The following is a 24,285-nucleotide window of genomic DNA, read 5'->3' as shown; positions in this document are numbered from 1 at the left end:
GTATTCCAATCATGTGTATCGTCCCACCAAGTTTCAGTGATTCCAATGACATCATATTTCTTTTCCTGCATTAGTAGTTCCAATTCTCCTTGGTTGTTGCCCATGCTTTGTGCATTCATATAGAAACATTTTAGTTTGTGATTGGTTTCTCTTTCTCCAATATTATTATTTAGATTTTTTTGTCTTTGTTCTTCCTTTCCACTTCTAGTAGCAGAATTCTAAATTGTATTTGTCAGGTATATGGCTTTTTCTGGCCTTTTGCTTCCCTTCCCACATTGTCCTAGTTTAAAGTTTTCCTTATGAGTGTAGTAAGGTGACATCCAAATACATGTTTTCCAGTCTTTGTAAGGTGCACCCCATCTCTAACAAGTAGTCCATCATATCACTCTGATTCAGAAATCCAAATCTTTGCTGACGGCACCTTCGACGTAGCCAGTTGTTCACCTGCAAAATCTTATTCCACCTCCTTGTTCCATGGCCATCCATTGGAAGGATGGAAGAGAAGACCACCTGCGCCCCCAGTTCTTTCACTTTCTTACCCAAGTTTTCAAAGTCTCTCCAGATGGTTGTGAGGTAGTTTCTCGTGGTGTCATTTGTCCCCACATGTATTAGCAGGAATGGGTAGTCATCTGTAGGTCTGAAGAGTCCTGACATCCTCTCAGACATCTTTAATTTTTGCACCTGGAGACAGCACATTTCTCTTTTCTCTTGAAGTTATATCTGGTCTGCAGATATCAGCCTCTGTTCCTCTCAACATGGAATCCCCAATGACTTCAACTCTCTGTTTCTTCATGTTTTTCTTTCTCCACCCAGGAGGACTCAAGGCGTACAAGGTTGGTTGTGGGCAAAGTCATATCCTGATGTATTTCTTCATCATTCTCCTGGAGTAAGAGTCTGGAACTGGTTCCTGAGCAGTATGGGTGCTGACTGCCCCTTGATCGTCCTGCTTCTGTGGGTCACATGCTTCCATTGCTCTGTTTCTTCAGGTGCATTTCAAATGTCTTTCTGTAACATAAAGAGATAATTCTGCTCCGTCTAAGAACTCTTAACCTTCCTTAATTATTTTCAATGTAGCTAACATCTCTTCTAGATGTTGCAACTTTTCCTCCAACAGGGACACAAGTTTGCATTTCTGGCATATAAAGTTTGGCTTTTCCACTGGTAAGTCTGTGAACATGTAGCAAGTAATGCAGGTCAGCAAATGGTTACTGGCCTCTTCTGTGTTCTTTTTGTTAGAGACATCAAAGCGGTGAAAAATGAGCCAAAATTTGTGCGCCAGTAGGCGCACGGTTCACCAGTTTCCTCCTTTCAGCTGCAATGGCCAAAATCCAGTGCTCTTTGAGCTCACGGAGACTCGTCACTTATCCCAGAAGGCACTGGAAATATGCAAATTCTCTACTTAGGAGTCTGTCTTTCCCCTCCTTTAATATTCTCAATTAAACCATACTTACAACCTCACCTAATTCCACTGAAGCATCCATCTCCAGTAATAAATGTAAAATAAAAAAACAATATACCATACCTGTCTGTCGTTGTGCCCCATGCCGTAATCCATAGCTGGGGGGGGAACCAGTTTTCAACCTGGTCGGAGCCAAGATGCAACTGTCCCGGCTGAAAACCACTGGTGAATGAGCTGCTGGGAGCGCAGCTTCAGTGACTAGCAGTGATGTCACTGAGGCTGCGCTGCGAGCCGGCCTGAACTGCCTTGACATCTGGACCGTGAGAAAATGCCAGTGATGAGGTTACCACAGTTCAAGCTCAGTGCCTTCACACAGCAGATCACCATGAAAAATTTTCACGGTGCTCTGCTGTGAAGACACAGAGCTTAAAGTGATGCTCAGTGTGTATGACCTCTCAACGAAAGCTGGTAATATGCAACGTGGCATTGGTGTATTGTAAGAGACATGAAGTCCCATATGTGCACTATAGGATTCAGGTCTGGGGAACAGGAAGACCAGTCCACAGCATCAATGCCTTCATCATGGAGGAACTGCTGACACGTCAGCTACATGGAGGACTAGCATGGTCATGTAACAGAAGGAACCCAGGTACTACTGCACTTGTGTTGTGAGTTCTCCTGCCAGGCTCCCTCTGGTGGTAACAGGAGGTAGTGAGGCTGATTTAATCAGTAGAGATCTGCCACCTGATAATGAGGATGACGATTGGACCTCAGGAATCTCAGACTGGATTTAAGACAGCCGACACCCTATTCTGGTGATTCCTTCTGGCTTGTCAGGTCTTGGTTTTCAGCTCTGTTCCAGTCATCTAAAGCTAAGTTTTTCTGCTAATGTTCACACTTGATTTTGTTGGTCTATTCAGTTTTTTATGTGATCAGCCAGCCCCGGCTGGGGCTGTGCTGAATTTCCACTCTTATTTACCTGTATTTGCCAATTTGCTTTTTGTCCCTTATTAGATTGGCCTCTTTTTGCTCTCTCAGAATATTTCAGAGTGCTGATATAGTGGGAGAAGTCTAGTGACTTCAGGGTTAATTTTCCTATCAGAAGTGTTGGACATTATTTTTGTAAGGTTTTTTGCAGATTGCAGACAGTGTCTTTCCTTTCCTTTCTAGTTAGTTTGGGCCCCATCATTTGCTCAGCCTATTTTCCTGCCTGTGTTTGTGCTTTCATCTTGTTTCAACGTCAATACATGTGTGGGGGCTGTCTTTCCTTTGGGGTCTGCTCTGGGGCAGTTAGTTTTCCCCTTTTCTCGCTTCAGGCTTATGTAGTTCTCCGGCTGTGACGAAGCGTCTAGGATCATCGTAGGTACGCTCCACGGCTGCTGCTAGTTGTGTGGTTAGGATCAGGGATCTGCAATCTGCATAGTTACCAACCTCTCTGGTTTTCTGTGACTTAGCTTGTTTTTTTTTTCTCCTGGTGACCCAGTAACACACTTGCATATGGTCTCACAATGGGTCTGATGATCTCATCCAGGTACCTTAATGGCAATGTACCTCTGGCTAGCAGATGGAGAGCTGTGCGTCCCTCCAAAGAAATGCCTCTCCACACCATTATTGACCCAAGGCCAAACCGGTCAAGTTGGAGGAAGTTGCAGGCAGCACTTTCTCCATGGCATCTCCAGACTCAGTCATGTTTGTCACATGTGCTCAGAGAGAACCTGCTCTCATCTGTGAAGAGCACAGGGCACCAGTGTTGAATCTGGGGTGTTCTCTGACAAATGCTAATGGCAATGCATCGTGTTGGACCGTAAGCACAACACCCACTTGTGGACGTCAGGTCCTCAGTCTGTTCCTGACAGTATGAGCAGACACATGGATGTTAGTGGTCTTCTGGAGGTCAATTAACAGGGCTCTGGCACTGCTCCTCCATGCACAGAGGAGGAGGTAGGTGTTCCTGCTGCTGGGTTGTAGCTCTCCTAACCCCTCCACATCATCTCCTGGTATCTGCTCCATGCTCTGGACACTGATGAGACATAGCTACCCTTCTTGCCACAGCTCGCATTGATGTGCCATCCTGGGTGAGCTGGACTACCTGAGCACCATCTGTGGTTGTAGACACTGCCTCATGCTACTGTACAGTACCTCTAGGGATGATAGCAATGACAAAATGCAAAAGTGACTAAAACAGCCAAGAAGTTTGAGAACAGAGAAATGGTCTGTGGTCACCTCTGAAGAACCACTCCTTTAATAGGGGTTGTCTTGCTAATTGCTTATCATTTATACCTGTTGTCTGTTCCATTTGGACAACAGTAGGAGAAATTTATTCAATCAGTGTTGCTTCATAACTGGACAGGTTGATTTTCAGAAGTGTGATTGACTTGGCATTACATTGTGTAATTTAAGTGTACCATTTATTTTTTGAGCAGTGTATCTTTACATTCTTATGGAGATCAAGATTTATCACATCAACACATTTCTTTTGCACACAAAACACAAATAGCAATGAGCGCAAGTGCTCGTTAGTTGAGGTTGCACGGAGTATCGCAGGTGCTAGAGTGACACACTTGAGTCCCCACATGTTTTGCGGCTGTTAGGCTGGTTTCACATTTGCGTTTTTTAGCGCTGGAAAAAAACGCACATGTGCGCATGCGTTTTTTCCCCTATATTTAACATGGGTGCGCATACCTGCGCGCTTGTAAGCGCATGTATGCGATTTTCATGCGCTGCGTTTTTTTGGGGTGTGCGTTTGTATTTTCCAGACGCAGCATGTTGCATTTTTTGGCCCTGCAAAAAAGCGCATGCGCACATATGCGCACGTTTTGCGCTAAAAATGGCCATTATAGCCTATGGATGCGCATATGTGCGCACTGGCATGCTCATGTATGCGTTTTTTTGCATATGCGTTTTTTTTTTTAAACAAGGAATTTAGGGGTTTGGGTTAGAGTTAGGGTTAGTTAAGGGGGTTTAGGGTTAGGGTTGGGGTTTGGGTCAGGGTTAGGTATGGTTTGGTTAAGGGTTAGGGTCAGGATTAGGGTTAAGTATGGTTTTGTTAAGGGTTAGGGTCAGGGTTAGGGTCAGGGTTAGGGTTAAGTATGGTTTTGTTAAGGGTTAGGGTCAGGGTTAAGTATGGTTTTGTTAAGGGTTAGGGTCAGGGTTAGGGTTAAGTATGGTTTTGTTAATGGTTAGGGTCAGGGTTAGGGTCAGGATTAGGGTTAAGTATGGTTTGGTTAAGGGTTAGGGTTAGGGTTAAGTATGGTTTTGTTAAGGATTAGGGTCAGGGTTAGGGTCAGGATTAGGGTTAAGTATGGTTTGGTTAAGGGTTAGGGTCAGGGTCAGTAAAGTCATGGTTTGGGTAGTGTGAGGGGCCACCTAAAAATGTTGGAAAAAAACGCAAACGCGGTAAAAACACATACAAACGCATAAAAACGCTGCGTTTTTTTCATGCATGCTCATAAAAATGCTTGAAAAAAACGCAGCAGTTGTATGCTTTTGTATGCGTTTTTTCAATGCTTTTTTTGCGGGAAAAACGCGCTGCAAAAAAAAGCAAGTGTGAAACTAGCCTAAGACACAAAACATGTGGGGATTGCCTGTTAACAGCCATGAAACATGCAGGCGCAGGGATTTGAACATGTCTCTAGCAACCGCGATACTCTGCAGATCAAGTAACGAGCACTTGCGCTCATCACTAATCAAGCGTTACGGTGCAGTCTGCACCCGAAACACGTTTTATGTTTTTATTGTTGGACTCTATATGGATGTTTTAATACTAAACAGAAAAAAAAAAAAACCCCACACAAACTTTTTTCCCCCTTCTCACCATTTACTACTATTGCCTCTGGCAACACCTTTTCTGTGCTCCAGAAGGACACAAGCAATTACAATGAGCTGGCTTCTTGCTTCTTTCTTCTTTTGCAGATCATACTTTTGGGGCAATGTCACTTTGCCAAAGCAATGAGATACATTGGACAGCTCATGGATAAGAGTGGTGCATGGATGGATCACTTCTTCTGGCTTATATTAATGACAAGCATGCTGGCTATAAACTATGGGTTTCATATTTTTACACCACTATCTTTAGCTCAGCCATCTTCTACTTCCATAAGGAATCACGTGGGTAAGATACAGACAAACGTGGAGGAGCAAAGTTGAATTGTGCGGCACAGCATTATCAATTTTGCATTATCCCTAGCCCCATTTATTTTTGGAGAGCAATTTGGAAAAATACAGACATATCTGCCGTTTCATGTTCTATTTTATTTCATGTAGGCTGCAGGTGTCTACAGTACAGAGGGAAATAATCAAGAACTCAGAATCAACAAGTTATATATCTTAAAATGGTTTAATCATAAACTTGATGCAAGTTTACAGATTACTGTACATTGCCAAATAAGTCTGCAATGAAACAAAAAAAATAAAATAAAAAACAAAACAAAGAACAAAAACAAAACCCAAAAGCATGCCAAGTCAGCAACCTTCTAAACCCTATAAAAAGTAAATTCCACTTAGAATATTTTCAGGTTTTTGTCTTGCTTAAAGGTTCATCGAAAGATGTTAAATGGGGGTTGGTGGTGGTTGGGCCTTATAAAAACATATGTACAGGCAAAAATATAGAATGGAGCACCCAGGGAGAGGAATATCTTGAGCCAAATCCTGCAAGGTACCCACAGAAATGGTGTCTGCAATAGTACAAACCATATTGGAGATTAACAAAACATACATCAACATAGCAGAATATTGCATATATGTTATGGGGGATTCAGACAAATGGCAAGATCCAGAACAAAAGCTTGGTGCCATCTTGCTCTGCATACCAAGTGTTAGAGGTAAACAAATACACATGAAGATGCAACAGCAGTGAGCCTAATGGGGTCAATCTGTAAAGTAACGGGGGGAACCCACAAAGGAACAGCAGTAGCCAAACCTACAGGTTAGAATGGGTTGAAGGTCTTCAGAAAGAAAATACAAATCTGAGTAAACGTTGTATGACTATTCACAGTTTGATATTTGAAATGTCAGACTATAAGAGAAAAAGTGTGTCTTCCCTGAAACAAAGTATCGAAAACTTTACCAGAGTCCAAATAAATGCCATGTCCTCCATCAGAATGCACAGATTCACCCCATTAAAAACACAAAAAGGCAACCAAGTCAAGCGAACCCCACTTTTAACCCTTACTATACAAAAGTCATGTCTACTTACAAACTAAAAGACATTTGGCGAGGAGAAAACGAATAAATTTGGGCCGATATCAAGTCAAGTTTACAATGTCCGTAGAGCTGTAGGTCATCCCGAACACAATGTCTCCTGCTTTACCCTCTTTACACAAAGCAGTACAGTCTCTTGCCTATTCAAAGTCTGGATTATGTGCCATTCACGTTGAATAAAAAAAAAAAAAAAATAGAATTGCAACAACCCGTAAAAAAAACAAACACACATAATCTTAAGAAACATTGGTTTGCTTTTGCTTCTATAGCATCAGAATCAGATATAGCTCTATAGCAAAATGGGTGGGTATTAAGAGTACCAGAAGAATGAAGGCGCGACAGAGGGGAAAAAAATACCCTAACATTACTGAAACTGTAACCAATAGACTAAGCAGGCCAAGGTGTAAATTACAGGGCAGGTTAGGTGCAATGATCTAGATGTACATCCTAGGAACCATTTGGGGACGGGTGGTCATACTCCAATTTGGAAACAATGCACAGACTAAAACTGAAAAAGGCATGAGGCTGAATCCATGTAATTACGGTAGTTACTGCGCCATCTCATGCTGCCAGTGTAGTCTAGGGCTTAGACTGGGTGGGTACCCCTATTCAGAAACTGGAAGAGGATGACAAAACCACTAACTATACTATAACATATGGGTTTGTTGCAAATGTACATCAGACATTTAGATGCAGACTAGTAAAATGTCCTTCAACCAAAATAAGCAAACAATTGCAAAATCCTTAATATTTTGTCATTGCAGTTAAATCTTCCCTGATCCTAAATAGGAGAAAAAAAAAAAAAATCTCCAAGCTGGCATTTTTCAAGCCATTCAGATATTTCTATTTAATGGCCTTTTACTTTAATCTACCCACAACACATTTGGCAATGCTACAATTTTCTCTGATATCTGACTGTAGCCTTGGTACTAGAGTCACCTGCTGCAACAACTTCTTAAAAACTGTATTCTTATAATTTTAATAGTATCAAACATTTGTTTGGCTTTAAATGAAACTATACAAAGCAGTTTATTTTGCAGAGAACATTCTGCAAACATACAAAAAAAAAAAAAAAAAAAAAAAAAAAATGAACACATGAACGAAGTGAAAGCAATTTACAAAAGTCTAATAAAAGTGGAATGATGTAACTAAGCTATATCTTCTTCTTTAAATAGGGCGTTAAAATATTCGGAGTGGCCTCTTCAGTAAAGGCAGCTGCTCTCGTTGCCAGAGATGCAGACTTGGTCTAATATACAGGTCAGGTCTGACAGTTCTTTATCTAATAAACTAACATTCTGTACAGAGGACCAAAAAAAGGGCAATATCGGATCCGCTTTGGAAAGAAAAAGAAAAAGAAAATGGTTTAAATCTTGGCCCAGGTTCGATTCAAGTTACCCATCTTCTTTTGGAGGAGTGTACCAGCCTATATACAAAAAGAAAAAAGAAATCTATGATTTACTGCAGAGCACTGTACTTACAAACATGACTTTCCAATATTATTAGTCTATACGATAAGTGTAAATACAAGAAAGTGGTCCAGAAAACCAAACCGATAGTCTATCCACTAGGTTGATTCATACTCTTCACTGGCACCCAAATTCTTGCGATCATAGGGGATTCCATCAGCTGGAACCCCAGTGACCAACTTTTAACCCAAATCTAGATTTTGGCTTTAACCCCTTCCCGACGTGGTCAATTTCTGTCTTTTTCCCTCCCTTCCAATATATGAAAATTGGCCATGTTTGAGTTGGGTTTTAGATGTCGATAACTCCAAGGCCAATTTTCATTCTTGCGCCCCCCCTCACCACTACCACCTTCCCAGAGACAACTTATTTTTCTGTTCACATATACATGAGAGCTTGTTTTTATGCAGGACGTTGTACTTTTGAATGACACCATTCATTTTACCACATAAAGTACTGGAAAATGGGGGAAAAAAATTCAAGTGGGAAGAAATTGAAAAAAAGAATAGTTTTTTTTTTAATTGCTTGGTAAAACATGACCTCACAATATGATGCTGCATATCAGTATTATGGTCATACCAACATGTCTAGTTACTTTTTTTAATTATTTTAGTGGTAAAAAAAAAAAAAAAAAAAAAAAAAAAAAAAACAGATTTGAAAAATATTTAGTTGGGTCTCCATTTTCATTTTCCCGTTAGAGCTGTGGAAATTGCTAATTTTTTGCAGGGTGAGTTTTTTTTTTATTGATACAATTTTGGAATGGATATAACATTTTGATAGCTTGTTGCAGGATTTTTTTTATCAGTATTGCAGCGACCAGAAACAGTAATTTGTGTTTTTTTTCTGTTTACAGTTTAACTATCGTGTTATTTTTACATCTCGAATGATATCTTTTTGAACGCGGTGTTACCATGCGTGAACTTTAATTTTTTTAGCATCTTTATTTTTAATGCGGGAAAAGCAGAGTCATTTGATTTTTTTCCACTTTTCATTGCATTTATTATTTCCCCTAGGATCGTTTAATCGCTTGTGCTATATACAGCAATACCAGAGTATTGATGCAGTTTGTGAAATTCAGGATTTGCTTTGAAACCTGCCCACAGGCGCCGCAATGACACGCACAAAGATTTTCAAGAAATGCCCTGCTGTCATCAGCGACTAGCCATCACGGGAGTGCCGATGGTCGTGTTGAACGCTGCACCCCCCAGCGGTTCGGTTGATAGTGGCATTTAAAGAGGGACTGTCAAAGAATGACTGTTCAAACCCAAAACAGAGCTGTCAGAGAAGAGGGGGATGGAGATGGAGGGAAAACCACCATGGTTACTTACCGGTTTTTCCAGAACCCATGACAGCACTCCTGAGAGAGGGATCCGCCCCGCCAGGACAGGAACCTACTGAGATACAAGGGGCGGCAGGCACCTCTCCCCCGCTTCAGTTGGTTACAGAGCATTGAGAGGACTTCCCGGTTAGTTACATGTTAATTCAACACCACATCACATAAATGCACCCTACTAAACGTGCACACCCATACGGAGAAAAAGGGGGGGGATATACGGGCGCTGTCATGGGTTCCGGAAAAAACGGCTACCGGTAAGTAACCATGGTGGTTTTCCCTTCACCCATGACAGCACACCTGAGAGATTTGTGGAGACTTCGAAACACCTTAGGGAGGGACCACCGCTTGTAGCACCCTTCTACCAAAGGTTAAGTCAGCAGAGGAGAATTAATCTATAGTGCTTAAAAAAGGTTGAGGGTGAGGCCCAGGTAGCGGCCTTACAGATTTGTTCAATCGATACCTCTGCCTTCTCAGCCCAGGAGGTCGCCACAGCTCTGGTGGAATGAGCTTTGATGCTGTCAGGAATCGGAACACAACTAGCTGTGTAGGCTACACTGATGGCCTCCCTAATCCATCTGGCAATAGTCCCTTTTGAAACCCCGTAGCCCTTCCTGGCACCCTGAAAGGCTATGAACAAGGACTGGGACCTCCTCCACTGGCTAGTGACAGATATGTATGCTAGCAGGGCTCTCAACATCCAGACAATGAAATTTTTTCTCCCCTGAATTCTTTGGATTATCGCAGAAGGATGAGAGGATAATCTCCTGACCTCGATGGAAATCTGATGCTACCTTAGGCAGATAAGCGGGGTCTGTTCTTAATACCAACCTATCCTGAAACACTTGTGTATAGGGTGGGTTTACCGAGAAAGCCTGCAAGTCGCTTACCCTACGGGCAGAAGTAAGGGCCACTAAAATGATCGTCTTTAGAGTCAGGTACTTTATGGGTAGTTGTTGTAAAGGCTCGTTTGGTTCTTTTGTAAGGGCCTCTAGTACCAGGTTTAGATCCCACGGGGCTATTCTGGGTATTGGGATAGGACTAGACCTATGGCAGGATTTGATAAACCTGGCTACCCATCTATTTGCTGACAAGTTGCAATTATAGAGTGCTCCCAGTGCAGATACCTGTACTTTAAGAGTGTTAACCGCTAACCCCAGCTGTAACCCCGATTGTAAAAACTCTAAGATGGCATTAATCGGGGGTTCTTGTCCTAACGGCTTACCTAGAAACTGCAGGAATTTATTCCATGTTCTGCCGTAGATATTGTTTGTCACTGGTTTCCTACTCTTTAGCAGGGTAGCTACCAACCCGGGAGAGAACCCTCTATACCTTAAAAGCGACCTTTCAAATTCCACGCCGTCAGATGGAATCCTTTGACCCGAGCGTGGAATATTGGGCCCTGAGCTAGTAGGTCCGGAATTTCTGGCACAACCCACGGATCGGAGAGAGACATCCTTCTCAGCAGAGCAAACCAGGGCCTTTTTGGCCAAAATGGGCCTATTAGGATCACCCTGGCTTGATCGTTCCTGATCTTCTTGACAACCGTTGGGATCAGAGCCACTGGGGGGAACGCATAAGCTAGCCTGAAGTCCCACGGAATCTGCAAAGAGTCCACTGCCCATGGTTTTTCTCTTGAGTGAGCAAAAACTCTGTCTGTTGTGCTTGTTGGCAAAGAGGTCTATCACCGGTATCCCCCAAAGCTGTGTTATCTTTTGAAAAATGGACCGATTTAGAGCCCATTCCCCTTGCCTCAGTATTGCGGCCTCTATGTTTTCTGCCCCTTTTATATGCAAGGCTGTTAAGGAGTGTAGGTGTTGTTCCGCTCTGTTCAGAATGTCGCTCGCTGCCTTCATTAGGGAGTGTGATCTTGTCCCCCCTTGGTGGTTGATGTACGCCACTGTTACTTTGTTGTTTGACATGATGCGGACATTGCGACCCCTGAGTAGGGGAATGAAGCGGCTTAGGGCTTAGTTTACTGCCCACAGTTCTCTCAGGTTGGACGATGCCCCCATTTCTTGAGGCCTCCAGGAACCCTGGGCTACATGACCCCTTGGATGTGCCCCCACCCCGAGGAGCTTGCATCTGTAAGTATTACGTCGGTCGCCTGTCTGTCCCAAGGCATTCCCGATGTTAAGTTTGTACTGTCCAGCCACCAGTTGAGAGTCCCTGGTTTCTAAGGAAAGCGCCAGTCTTCCTTCTAAACGCCCTCTCAGCGATCTTTGTGCTGATAGTATCTGCCTCTGGAGCTGACGGGTGTGAAATTGAGCCCACCTGACCGCCGGAATACAGGCCGTCAGTGTACCTAGTAGAGACATCCCCTCCCTTAAAGTCAAAGGGTTTGTCTCGGCCAGCCAAAGCCATCTTCTGTACCTTCTCTATTTTGGAATCCGGAAGCAGACATGCTTGCTGTTCTGAATCCAGGATAAATCCCAGGAAGGCCTGTTTTCTTAGGGGCTGTAGTTTTGATTTCTTAAAATTTATTATCCACCCCAATTCCTGTAGGGCGTCGGTCACGCGGCTCAACTGTGCTGTGCAGTGGTCTTCTGAGCTGCCCACTATAAGGAAATCGTCCAAGTAGGGTATTATGACCGTATCATGAATTTGGAGGAAGGCTGTTACCTCCGCTATGATCTTGGTAAAAACCCTTGGCGCTATACATATGCCAAATGGAAGAGCTCTGAATTGGAAGTGCCCGAGTATGCCCTGGATATAGAGCGCTACTCTCAAATATTTTTGGTAACCTGGATGGATAGGGATGTGGTAATATGCATCCTTTAAATCGGCTACGGCCATAAAACAATCTTGATGTAGCAGCTTTATGGCCGTAGTCACGGATTTCATCTTGAAGGTTTGATTTCTTATCCACCGATTGAGACCTGAGATTTATGATCGTTCTGAATGATTGATCCTTTTTTTTCAGGAAAAGGGGGGAATAAAATCCCCTTCCTTCCTGTGTGTTTGGTACCTCGCAAAGGACCTGCTTTTCTATCAGGCTCAGGATCTCTGTTTCCAAAGCCGACTGTTCGCTTGTGTTCCTGATAGGAGTTATGACAAACACTGCTTTTGGCTGGCGGACAAAGGGTATTCTCAGGCCTTCTTTTAAAATTCCTAGGATCCAGGTATTGGAAGAGACCTTTTCCCAGGCCTGGGAAAAGAGTGCCAATCTTCCCCCTACCGGAATGCTGGCGTCATTGTGGAGATTTCTTTGAAGTGGAGGTGCCTCCCCCAAACATAAATCCCGACTCCTTCCTTTTATCTTCCCATCTCCTTCTGTCGGCCGGAGGACAACCCCTATTGAATCTTCCTCTCCGAAAGGGCTGTCTCCTCTGGCCTGTCGGGAACCTGGGGAAGCCTTTCTACCCATCGCTCGCCTTTTCCAGGATATCATCTAAGTTCTTCCTGAAAAGGAACTGACCATCACAAGGAAAAGAGCACAGTTTGGCTTTTGATTGCAGATCACCTGGACAGCCTTTAAGCCATAACGCACGTCTGGCGGCGCAGCGGGTTCTCCAGGAGCCACCGGGATCTCCGCCTGCGCCCACACGAACCCGGAGCCCGAGGGGTCACCGGGGACTGTGCCTCCAGCACCCGACGGCCGGCGCTGTAGGGGAGACACCTGTTCATCCCGCGCCAGGACGGGCCTGGGCTCTTTTCCTTTTCTTTTTTCTCTTCGTCATGATAGTCACCGCCATAGTGGGATTCTCTCCAGGACAGGAACCCAACTGAAGCGAGGGAGAGATGCCGCCCCTTATATCTCAGTAGGTTCCTGTCCTGGCAGGGCGGATCCCCCTCTCAGGTGTGCTGTCATGGGTGAAGGGAAAACAGGTAGGTGGAAAATAGAATTAGACTTAACGGTAATTCGGTTTCTAGAAACCTTCCACGACAGCATAGGAGGATGTCTCCACGCCCTAATGGGGGACAGGAAGCACAAGAGGTTAAAAGGTCCCTCCCACCTCCCTCTCACCAGTGACTTATAACTGATTACCATAGCACCGGTTACCTTAGGATTCTCAGAATTTGTCCAAGAATGCAGGGAGGGAAATAGTGGTGTCGTGGAAGGTTTCTAGAAACTGAATTACTGGTAAGTCTAATTCTATTTTCTCTAGCAACCTTCCACGACAGCATAGGAGGCATAACAACCTATACTGCACTAGGGGGGGGGGGGGGGGCGGACAACGGCCTGAAGAACTTTCCGGCCAAAGACTGGATCCCTGTTGGAAACAAGGTCTAATCTATAGTGTTTAGTAAAAGTATGTAAGGAGGACCAGGTTGCTGCCTTACAAATCTGCTCTGAAGATGCACCTGCCCTCTCAGCCCATGAACTAGAGGTAGATCGTGTTGAATGCGCTTTGATCCCTGCAGGGGGAGTGATGTTTTGCGCCAGGTATGCTTCAGAGAAAGCCTTTTTAATCCAATTGGCAATGGTGTTCTTTGCCACCTTCTTTCCTCTGTTTGGACCAGAGGTATGGATAAATAGGTTGTGGTCGATTCTATATGGTTTGGTGTACTCCAAGTAGTGGAGAATTATACGTCTTACGTCCAGCGTGTGGAACTCCTCCTCTTTGGGGTTTGCTGGGTTTTGACAGAATGAAGGAAGAGTTATATTCTGAGACCTATGAAAGTCAGACACAACCTTTGGTAGAAAAGATGGATCAAGGGAGAGAACTATGGAATCGAGTCTAACTGTTAGGTAGGGCTCCTTGATTGAGAGAGCTTGGAACTCTCCTACTCGCCTTGCTGAGGTTATTGCTATAAGGAAGGCTAATTTGTAGGTGAGGAGCTGAGAAGTACAGGATGACAGAGGCTCAAAGGGTGATTGAGTGAGTCCCGTAAGCACCACATTCAAGTCCCATGATGGAACGGAAACTAGTTTTTTTGGATGTAGCCTAGCTGCTGATGTCATGAATCTTTATCCACCTGTGGTAAGCCAAGTTACAGTCAAACATGGAGCTTAATGCCGATACTTGTGCTAGGTTTTAGACCTAATTCCAGCCCCCTCTGTAAGAAATCCAGGACACGGGAAATGTTAGGGTTGTCTGGGTCGGGCAGGTCTGGCAGACACCATGAGGAGAATCTCTTCCATATATTTTATTATATATGGCAATGGTGACCGGCTTGCGAGATTTCTAGAGGGTTTTAATTACCGCCTCCGATAGCCCCTTGGCTCTCAAGATCTGGGCTTCAGAAACCAGGCCGCTAACTTCATTCCCCGGAGGTTTGGGTTATATAGAGGGCCCTGAGAGAGAAGGTCATCTTCTATGGGCAGGATGAATGGCCCATCTACCCGTAATTCTGTAATTAGCGAATACCAGCTCCTCTTTGGTGGGGTCTGATCCTCCCGGATTTTTCTCAGGGTTGCAGCAAGGATTGGAACCGGCGGGAAGGCATATGCCAGACGGAACCTCCACGTGTGGGCGAAGGCGTCCACTCCCAGGGATCTGTCCCTGGGGTTCAGGGAGAAGTAGTCTCTCACTTGAGCATTCTCTCCTGAGGCTAGAAGGTCCACCTCCAGGAGACCCCACCTGCTGACTAGTATTCGAAAAGATTCTTCCATTCAGGGTCCATTCGCCGGGCTGGATGCGTTTTCTGCTCAGGAAGTCTGCCTGAAGATTGGCCGTACCTTTCAGGTGGACCGCTCTCAGGGAACAGAGGTGTCTTTCGGCCCAGCAAAATATTCGGCCTGAAAGGCCCTCCAGGTTGCTGGATCTTGTGCCGCCCTGATGCCCGAGATGTGCCACTGTTGTTACATTGTCCGAGTAGACTCTGATATGTTGATCTTGGACCAGATGTCTTGCTGCCTGGAGGGCTTCCTCCACTGCCTTCAGCTCCCTGAAGTTTGAGGATCTTGCACTCATTTTCTGGCTCCATAACCCTTGAAATGGTTGTCGAGACACTACAGCTCCTCAGCCTTTTTTGCTGGAGTCTGTCGTAACCGTAACTAAGGGGATCTAGGACCAGTTGATTCCCCTGCACAGGTTTTTGCGGTCCATCCACCATGCCAGTGAGGCTTTCACTGTTCCTGGGATCTGGACTCTTGTTCAGGCAGGTGTAATCCCTGTTCCAGTTTCTTAAGATATGGGATTGGAGCTTTCTGGAGTGAGCACAGACTGGATGCAGGAGGTCATTAACCCTAGTATGGACATGGCTGACCTGAGGGTCGGGGACCTCTGTCCCCTGAAATCTGAGACTCTTGACATTATGGACCTCTGATGTTCCTCCGGGAGGAAGGACATCTGATTCTTTGAATCTAGTAGGATTCCTAAGAATTTTACCTCCTGAGAGGGTTGAATTTGAGATTTTTTTATATTTGGGATCCACCCCAATGATTGAAGAATGTCCAGAGTCTGGGCTACCTGGTCTTCCAGGGTTTGGTAGGAGGACCCTATCATCAGTAGGTCGTCCAGGTAAGGTACAATACATATACCCCGGCTTCTGATGTAGGACACGGCTTCTGTCATAATTTTGGAAAAAACTCGGGGGGCAGAGGATATTCCGAAGGGAAGCACATTGTATTGAAAGTGCTTGACTTCCGGACCCTGACGAATCGCAAACCTCAGATACTTCCTGTGGGAAGGATGTATGGGGATGTGGAAATAAGCATCCTTCAGATCTATGGTTGCTATGAAGTACGACGGCCCTATCAGAGGAATGGCAGTCTTTACAGACTTCATCTTGAATTTGCGGCACGAAATGTGTCGACTGAGGCCTTTCAGATTTATTATTATTCTTGCCTCCCCTGTGGGCTTTTTTACTAGGAACAATCTGGAATAATGCGCCCTTCCTTGTTCCTCCGCAGGGACCCGAGAGATGGCTTTTGAGTGCAGAAGCAGCCGAATGCCGGATTTTAATGCTGGGATCTCCCGAGGTGGTAGGGAGGTAACTCTTATACCCCGCGGGGGGGGGGGGGAGGATTCGAGCTCTAGCAGAAGGCCCTCTCTGATCACACTGAGGACCCAGGGGCTGTAGGAAATCAACTGCCAAGCAAGAAAAAAACCTTGAAAGCCTTCCCCCGACCGGGGTCGAGTCATTGCTTTTCTTGAGGTTGCTGCTGCTGCTGGGGGACCAGGATGTTCCTGCCTCTCCCTTTAGCGTAGCTCCATCTTCCAGTCTTTCCCTTTCCTCGCGGTTGGGATGACTGACTCTGGGGGGCTCGAAAAAGACGCTTTCTTGTGGTCCTCTGCTCTGGAAGCACCTTTTTATCTGTGGCCTTTTCTAGAATTTCGTCTAAGGCCAGGCCAAAAACATGTTCGCCTTTGAAGGGTAAACAGCAGAGTTTAACTTTGGATGTAACATCCCCACTCCATGTTTTAAGCCGGAGGGCCCGCCTGGCGGAAATTGACTGCACCATGGCCCTGGTAGAGGCACGGATCATCTCCATTGATGCATCCGCCAGGAAACCCGTAGCTCTCTGCAAGATAGGAAGGGAGTGGAGGTCACTCCTTGAGGTACCACGAGAAATATGGCTCTCTAGCTCCTCAATCCATTGGAAGAGGGTCCTAGAGACACAGGTGGGCACGATTCCTGATTTTAAAGTTAAGGCAGAGGTTTCCCAGGCTTTTCTTAGGAGGCTTTCTGCTTTACGGTCCATCGGGTCTCTAAGCTGGGATGCATCATCGAACGGCAGAACCGTCTTTTTTACCACTCTTGCTACCTGGACATCTACTTTCGGGATGTCCCATCTAAATTTCTCTCCCTCTAGGGGAAATCTATGTCGGAGTTCTGAAGGGGCCGAGTAGCGTTTTCCTGGATACTCCCATTCCTGGGAAATCATATCTACTACACTCCTGTGAACTGGAAACCCCGTTCGCTTAGGCCCCTCATATCCACCGAACATACGATCCTGTGCTGCCTGCGTGACGGGTTCGTCCTCTAGGCCCATAGTGGCAGGTACTGCACTGACTAGCTCCTCCACATATTCCATGGAAAGGAGGTACCTTCTAGTGTCAGCTGACCTAGAGGTTCCTGGTTGTTCCCAATTCTCAGATCCCGAATTGTATGATCTTTCTGGTTCTGACTCTGAATCCTCTATTTGAATCTTCCGTTTTTTAGGGGGTGGTGAACCCACAATCGGAGGGAGTGGAGGTGGTGGAGGGGGGGCAGGGCAGCTAAAGAGGTTTGAACCTGATGGGTAACGAAGCTGCGGATTTCGTCAATCAATGACGGATGCTCAGCCCTAATCACCTTTGACATAGCTTCTCCCAATTTGAGGGAAGTTTTGTGCTGCATATGGCACATTTGGCCGACTTGCTAGATGTATTGGTGCTCTTATGGGCAGACTTACCTGCCTATGGAATAAGGAGGAGAAGCATTTTGAGGACCTATGCCCTGACCGCACCATTAGGACCCCCCCTGGACACTTACTGTGGCTGGGGCAGCGCTGGGCTCTGCAGACGCAGGGCAGGAAGAACCGTCCATGCTAACAGGGGATCCTCATCTTACCTGTCGGCGTCTTCCGGCGGGTTAATATGAGATTAACCCCGCCCTCAGCGCAGTCATCTGTTTTCCCCTCCTCCTCCCTGGTTCCCGGAGCAGGCACAGCAACGCTGGCGAGCTCCACGCGCCGGCAACAGGTTCGGGGCCGCCATGACAGCGAGACCTCCACATACCCCGGAAGTGACACGCACGCTGACGTCACTTCCGGTATCGCACTGCACGCAGGGGAAGGAGGAGAGACCGGAGAGCTGCAGGAGGCCTCCGGTTAGGGATCACTGGCACGCTTTACTCCCCATAGGGGAGCGCGGGAGGGCCAGGAAACGGTCCCGAATTCAGAGAAAACGGGAGCAGAATGGAGGAGGGGAGGCGGCACCACCGACTGGCTTTTGGATCTTCCAGGTACGCTGCGGCAGCCGGCCACACAGCATACCAGACCTCTCCATGACCCATGGGGGACAGGAAAGTCACTGGTGAGAGGAAGGTGGGAGGGACCTTTAACCTCTCGTGCTTCCTGTCCCCATTAGGGCGTGGAGACATCCTCCTCCTATGCTGTCGTGGAAGGTTGCTAGAGAAAGATGTAGTTCAATGATCAGCCCCACCGTCAAGAACAGAGCAGAGGGACTTCGTTTGAACAGTCATTCTGTGCTGGCAGTCCCTTTAACAGGTTAACAATGACAGGCAGTGCTGTGCACCACCCGTGGTTGTCAGAGGCAGATCCTGACTAACAGCCATTACCTGCTGCGTATGGGGTGAACTCACCTCGTGGCAGATGTCAGAAAGGAGTTACTACTCCTTAAAAGCTTTTAGATTTCCATTAGCCAAATCACAGTAGTATATGCCTCCGCATCCTCCATAAAACATTTCTGCATTGGTTTAGATCTCCTATTATTGCTACCAACTACATAACCTATAGTTCTCTACCCTCTTCTTGCATCTAATACCTCAGAAAATTTTATACACATTACTGTAAAGAAAATACCATTCTTCTCGTGGATCTGTACTAGTGATTTGTAGGATTGCTGTGCTCGAGCAAGATTATACTGATTCTGAAAAATAGAAAACAATGTTAGTAATGCTGGTAACTGCAGGTCACTAATCTCTCGTGGGCACCTATGCCTCACCTTATTGGCTCCAAATTGCACACGGGCTTTCCCTTTAACTAGGGTAGCATTGATTTGCATGATAACAGACTCTATTGAATAGGCACTGCTCCAGCCCTAAAAGAGGAGCGGAAAGTTAGAAATCTTAAACGTTACAAAAAAAAAAAAAAAAAAAAAAAAAAAAAAAAAGAAAAAGATTTTAAAATCTCATTCAGAGGTAAAAATATGGTTTTCACTTGATATAATCAATTGGAAGCTGCTTTACAAGGATGGGCCCTCTTGTTAAATACAGGAACTGAATAGTAATTGAGAGAAAGGGTCTATATTTATATTAAGGCAGTTAACGATAGAATGAAAATATATATATATATACACACACACACACACACACACACACACACACACATTTACACCGACTTTACCTGTTTAGTAAGAAGCTCCATGCACAGAGCACCTCCACCCAGTACATATCTAGAAGAAAGCAGACATCTTATTTCTATTAAGTAAAAGCCAGTACAGTTTTATTCTCATCTAATGGCTCGCTCATACAAATCGGACAAGTTCAATACAGAGGGGAAAATAAAAAAAATAAATTGGATTTCTCAGTCCAGTGCTATTAATTTCCCATGCAGAGTCAGCATGCGAAAACAATCGCAGCATGCTGCAAATGTCTGCAAGAACCAGACAGCACGCACTTATACAAGTCTATGGGTCATGTGAAACATCAGACTGCACTCAGGTGTCATCAGAGTCTGATTTCTGCGGACGAGATGTAGAAGTTATTTTCTTCATCTCCTCCACACTTATGCTGCAATTCTCTCTTGAGAGAGGATCAGAGCACTGACTCGGCTCATGATCGCAGCAGTGCAGGACCCAAGTCATTAGCGTATCGCTCTCGCGTCGGATGCTCTCGCTGGTGTGATTCCAGACTAAGGAGTCCTGCTCCAGCCAGTGATGCTACTCTAGCTAGCCACCAACGTTAGATAGTTGGAAATATGCAGAAGGGTCTTTCCACAATTGTGATAATCCAGATCGCATCTTTATTCCAATGCAATAGTCATTGGCAAGTAAAAAATTGTTTAGGCAATAGAAATCAAATTCCTTTAACCCCTTACAGATATATGATGTACTGATGCGTCATAAACAGACTCCCTGATTTTCTCCACACATGACTGATTTTATCAGCCTTCATGTGCCTCTAACTCCTTAAATTCCGCTGTCAATCTTGGATAGTGGCATTTATCACGCGTTGGCAGGGGAGCGCGTCATTCCAAGCTCCCATCTGTGCGCTTGTGACATGATCGCAGGGCTCCGATGGGATGTACAAGCCGGGGTGCCTGCTGAAGACCCCTGTGCCTGTTAATTACAATTCTCCTGTCAAAGTGAGGCATTCATAGGAGATCAGGATTTTAGCTATACATAGCAGTGCTAATGCACTGCTGCATATAGAACACGTGATCAGACTACGTTCAAGTCCCCTGAGGGATTACAATTAAATTTTACCGCTTTCCAGTGCATCACATGATAAGAGGAGTTGTTTCATTCAAAAGTACAAATTGTCCCACAAAAAACAAGCCCTCATACGGCTATGTGGGTGGAAAAATAAAGTTATGGCTCTTGAAAGAAAAATGGGAAAAATGGCCATGGCGTGAAGGGGTCAAGCTGAGTTGACAACTAAAAGCCAGTTCAGTCTGAGGCCTTCTCATATATTAGACCAAATATACTGTAGGAGTTATCTATACAGTAATACCAATAAGCCTCCTCAATTTTAATACTCACCCCCCAGAAAGTACAGGGGATACCACTCGAACAAATGGAGGATCAAATGGAAAATTATCCTGTAGCAGAAAGAAAAAATAAAATTACGGGGTATGTGGGAAACAAGAACTACACCACCACGCGATATTAGATCTAAGAGCACAAAAAAATAAAAAGCACCAATACAAATGTTATTAATTGCTAAAGGTGCATATACAAATAATCTTTAAAACCCTTTGAGGACAGCCATGATTGAAGTGGTATACCAAATCTAGGGTCTTCAGTAAAAAACAAATATCAGAAATCATGAACTATTCCAAGCTGTTAGAGACAACTCCAGGTGGAATAGTAACAGCTTTTGGCATTTATTTGAACAAAAACAAGGACTAAAAAGCAGAAGCAATGTGTCATAACACACCCTTACTGCCCCCAAAGAATTTACGAGGGCAAGTAAAAGCCAGCCACTGCTAATCAATTGTGACCAGCTCCATAAAAGCAGAAGTTTTGGCAATTTGCTGGCCTGGAGAATTGCGGCTTGTGTTAATACAATTCAAAAAAGGAAGCAAGTCATGAGTAATGATCTGAAGAAGCAATTGTTGCTTCCCACCAATGTGGTGAGGGCTAGATGGACATTTTCAAACAATTTACAGTCCATAATTCTAAAATAAAAGATTATCCAAGACAGTGGAAAATCTTCCCAGAAGTGGACATCCTAGCAGGTTCCTCCCAAGGATGGAATGTGCAATTCTCAAAGAAACTGCACACAAAAAAAATCCAAGAGCTAAAGCACAGACTCTATTGAAGCCTCTGCCATGTTATATATTCAAGTAGCGTATTTTCTGGATTAGAAGACGCACTTTTTTCCCCCAAAAAAATAATGACCAACTGTCGAAGCACACAGGAAGAGGGGCAATTACTTGGGCTTGTTCTGCAGCCACGCGACCTAGGTACCTTCCAGTCAGTCAACCAGGAACTGCCCGGTATGCTAAAATCTTCTTCTAGAGTCAAGTGTGAGATCAACTATCCAAGAGTTAAATCTTTGCTGCTGTGCTTGGGATTAATTGTCCTGTTACATGACCATGTTTCAGCCAAGCCACATCAGAATGGCTGAAAAAGAAAATAAATGTGTTGCAATTGCCCAGTCATGGGCAGACCTCAAATAAATTGAAAAGCTGTGATGTGACCTTAAAGAGCTACTTACTGATAGTAATAAAAAATAGCTGTCATCACATATTACAAGCTGCAACCCATCCTATTCATGGGTCAGGATGGGATGTCACACGGCAAAAACAGGATTTTTGGGTTGCTTACCGTAAAATCTGTTTCTCGGAGCCTTCATTGGGGGACACAGAGACCTTGGGTGTATGCTGCTGCCACTAGGAGGCTGACACTATGCACAAAAAAAGATAGCTCCTCCTCCGCAGTGTACACCCCACCGACCGGCAGAGAATTCCTCAGTTAGTGAGAAAGCAGTAGGAGATGTAACAGAATAGGTTGACAACATAAACAACTCAACTGTAACCATTCAACCAAAGTAAGAACAGGAGCTGTAAAACATGGGAGGGTGCTGTGTCCCCCAATGAAGGCTCCGAGAAACAGATTTTACGGTAAGCAACCCAAAAATCCTGTTTTCTCGTTCGCCTTATTGGGGGACACAGAGACCTTGGGACGTCCCAAAGCAGTCCCTGGGGTGGGAAACAAACTTCCATCAGGCCAGCGGACTCACCACCGCGGCCTGCAGAATCTGTCTACCTAGGCTGGCGTCCGCCGAAGCGTAGGTGTAGACTCTGTAGAATTTCACAAACGTGTGAACCGATGACCATGTTGCAGCTTTGCAAAGCTGCAGTGCGGAAGCTCTGTGGCGCACCGCCCAGGAGGCACCCACTGCTCGAGTAGAGTGGGCCCTGATACCCGGAGGGGCTCCGCGACGCTTAACACGGTAGGCTTCCAGGATAGCCGATCTGATCCAGCGAGCAATGGTGAGACACCCTGGTGAGGTCTGCCACTGATTGAGATAGCGAGGAGGCCCAACCAGGCATGGGGGGCTCACTCTCACCTGGGGCCGCAGATGGCTCCTGGACGGCGTCAGGCTGAATTGGATTGCTACAATCCAGGCAGAGGGGAGTGGACTGGCCTGAGGGAAGTTTGCGATTGCATGAAGAACATGCAAAGTACTTGACTAAAGTGCAGGGGGGGGCGGTAGAGCGGGTACGATCAGACTTAGACATAGTGAAAAGCTGAGGTAATGCCGGAAGGTTGGGGGACAGAGGGCGGAGAAGGGTCAGTCTGCAGTGCAGAGCTACTCACGGTCCGGTGTCCCCAGAAGCGATGCTCTGCGACCTGTCAGTGGATGCAGGTCAGAGCGAAATCCAGCCGACAGACCTCCTGAAAAAACCAGCTGGAAAAGATGCTGTCCAGTGAGGAGCTGGTGCCCGGCTAACAGGCTGGGAAAATGGCGCCGTCCTGAGAAAAAGCGCGCCTTAGGAGAGGAGGGAGGGCGGAGCACCTCGCAGGGTTAAAATTCACCGCCCTCTAGCCAATAGCAGGCTGGGCAGGTGAAGGACAGGCGGTGGGAGGGCCTGGGAAGAGCGGGAGAGAAGCCCGCTTAGAAGAAAGGGGCGGGGGGCGTGGCCGCGACGCAGCGGTAGGCCCGAACTGAAGCCGGGGCCTAAATTAGTTGCGGCGGCCGCCTGTCAGCAGGGGGTCGGCGCGGAGGTCCGAAAAAGTGGGACGCCGCAGTCGCAAGTCGCTCCCAATGGGAAAAAACCCTGTGCTCCCTGTACCCAGAAAGGGGGGAGGGAAGGGGGGGGGGGGGATGCCCAGCAACATTGAGCTGCCTATAGCCTTGTGGCGACTGCGAGCGACCGCAGCGCCTACCCCTGTGACCATTGAAGAGGTGACCGTCGGGAATGGGCAGCAGGTAAATAAATATGAAGCCGGGGCCTAATACTCACCTATCCACGATCCGTTACCTGTCTGAAGAAGTCTTGCGTCTCATCCAACCGACAGGCTCTGGTAGGCGAGTGGGAGGGAGACTGGCGACAAGGACCCCTGGAGTCGCTGGCACGTCTTGGTGTCGGCGTCCGTCTGGCTGGTCCTGCCGCGGAGAACTGCAAGGATACGGGGTGGCAGTACACGCCGTACTTGCAGACTCCATGTGGGAGTACAGATGTGACTTTTCACTCAGTATCCCTCCGTAGAACCTGAAAAGGAACGACGCACGACGAGGTAGATATGGGTCTAATAAAAGACCCGTGTCCACCTCCTACTGACACTAAGCTAAACTGAGGAATTCTCTGCCGGTCGGTGGGGTGTACACTGCGGAGGAGGAGCTATCTTTTTTTGTGCATAGTGTCAGCCTCCTAGTGGCAGCAGCATACACCCAAGGTCTCTGTGTCCCCCAATAAGGCGAACGAGAAACACTGCTCAAGATATTTGTCTGGATCGTCAGGTTTGTTCACAATGCTGCTCCTCAGCAGAGACAAGTCTCAAGTAGTGTTTCTTCAGTCTGTAACCTGTCCAGACAGGCGACTAGGAGGAGTTGAGGCATATATTGGGATGCCATTTTGATCACATTCTTGGACAATCCCTTTAGGA

The 24,285-nt window shown here is 45.9% G+C and overlaps 1 protein-coding gene across 2 annotated transcripts in view; it reads right to left on the bottom strand.

Moving 5' to 3' along the window:
• Positions 1-5,716: 5,716 nt before the first annotated feature.
• Positions 5,717-24,285, bottom strand: part of UBE2Q2 (ubiquitin conjugating enzyme E2 Q2) — a 64,022-nt gene continuing 45,453 nt past the window's right edge. For both annotated transcript variants that reach the window (XM_073579340.1, XM_073579339.1), the window contains 5 exons: positions 20,710-20,768; positions 19,353-19,401; positions 18,952-19,047; positions 18,810-18,876; positions 5,717-8,021 (listed from right to left, as the gene is read on the bottom strand). In XM_073579340.1, coding sequence (XP_073435441.1) covers positions 7,990-8,021; positions 18,810-18,876; positions 18,952-19,047; positions 19,353-19,401; positions 20,710-20,768 — 303 coding nt within the window. In that variant the 3' untranslated portion in view covers positions 5,717-7,989. The remainder of the gene's footprint in view (positions 8,022-18,809; positions 18,877-18,951; positions 19,048-19,352; positions 19,402-20,709; positions 20,769-24,285) is intronic.

The sequence above is a fragment of the Dendrobates tinctorius genome, unplaced genomic scaffold, assembly GCF_039654945.1.
Source record: "Dendrobates tinctorius isolate UK_male_01 unplaced genomic scaffold, ASM3965494v1 ptg000062l, whole genome shotgun sequence".
In the NCBI taxonomy this organism is placed as follows: Eukaryota; Metazoa; Chordata; class Amphibia; order Anura; family Dendrobatidae; genus Dendrobates; species Dendrobates tinctorius.
The sequence above is the reverse complement of the archived record's forward strand: the minus strand, read 5'-3'. Positions and strand labels throughout refer to the sequence as shown.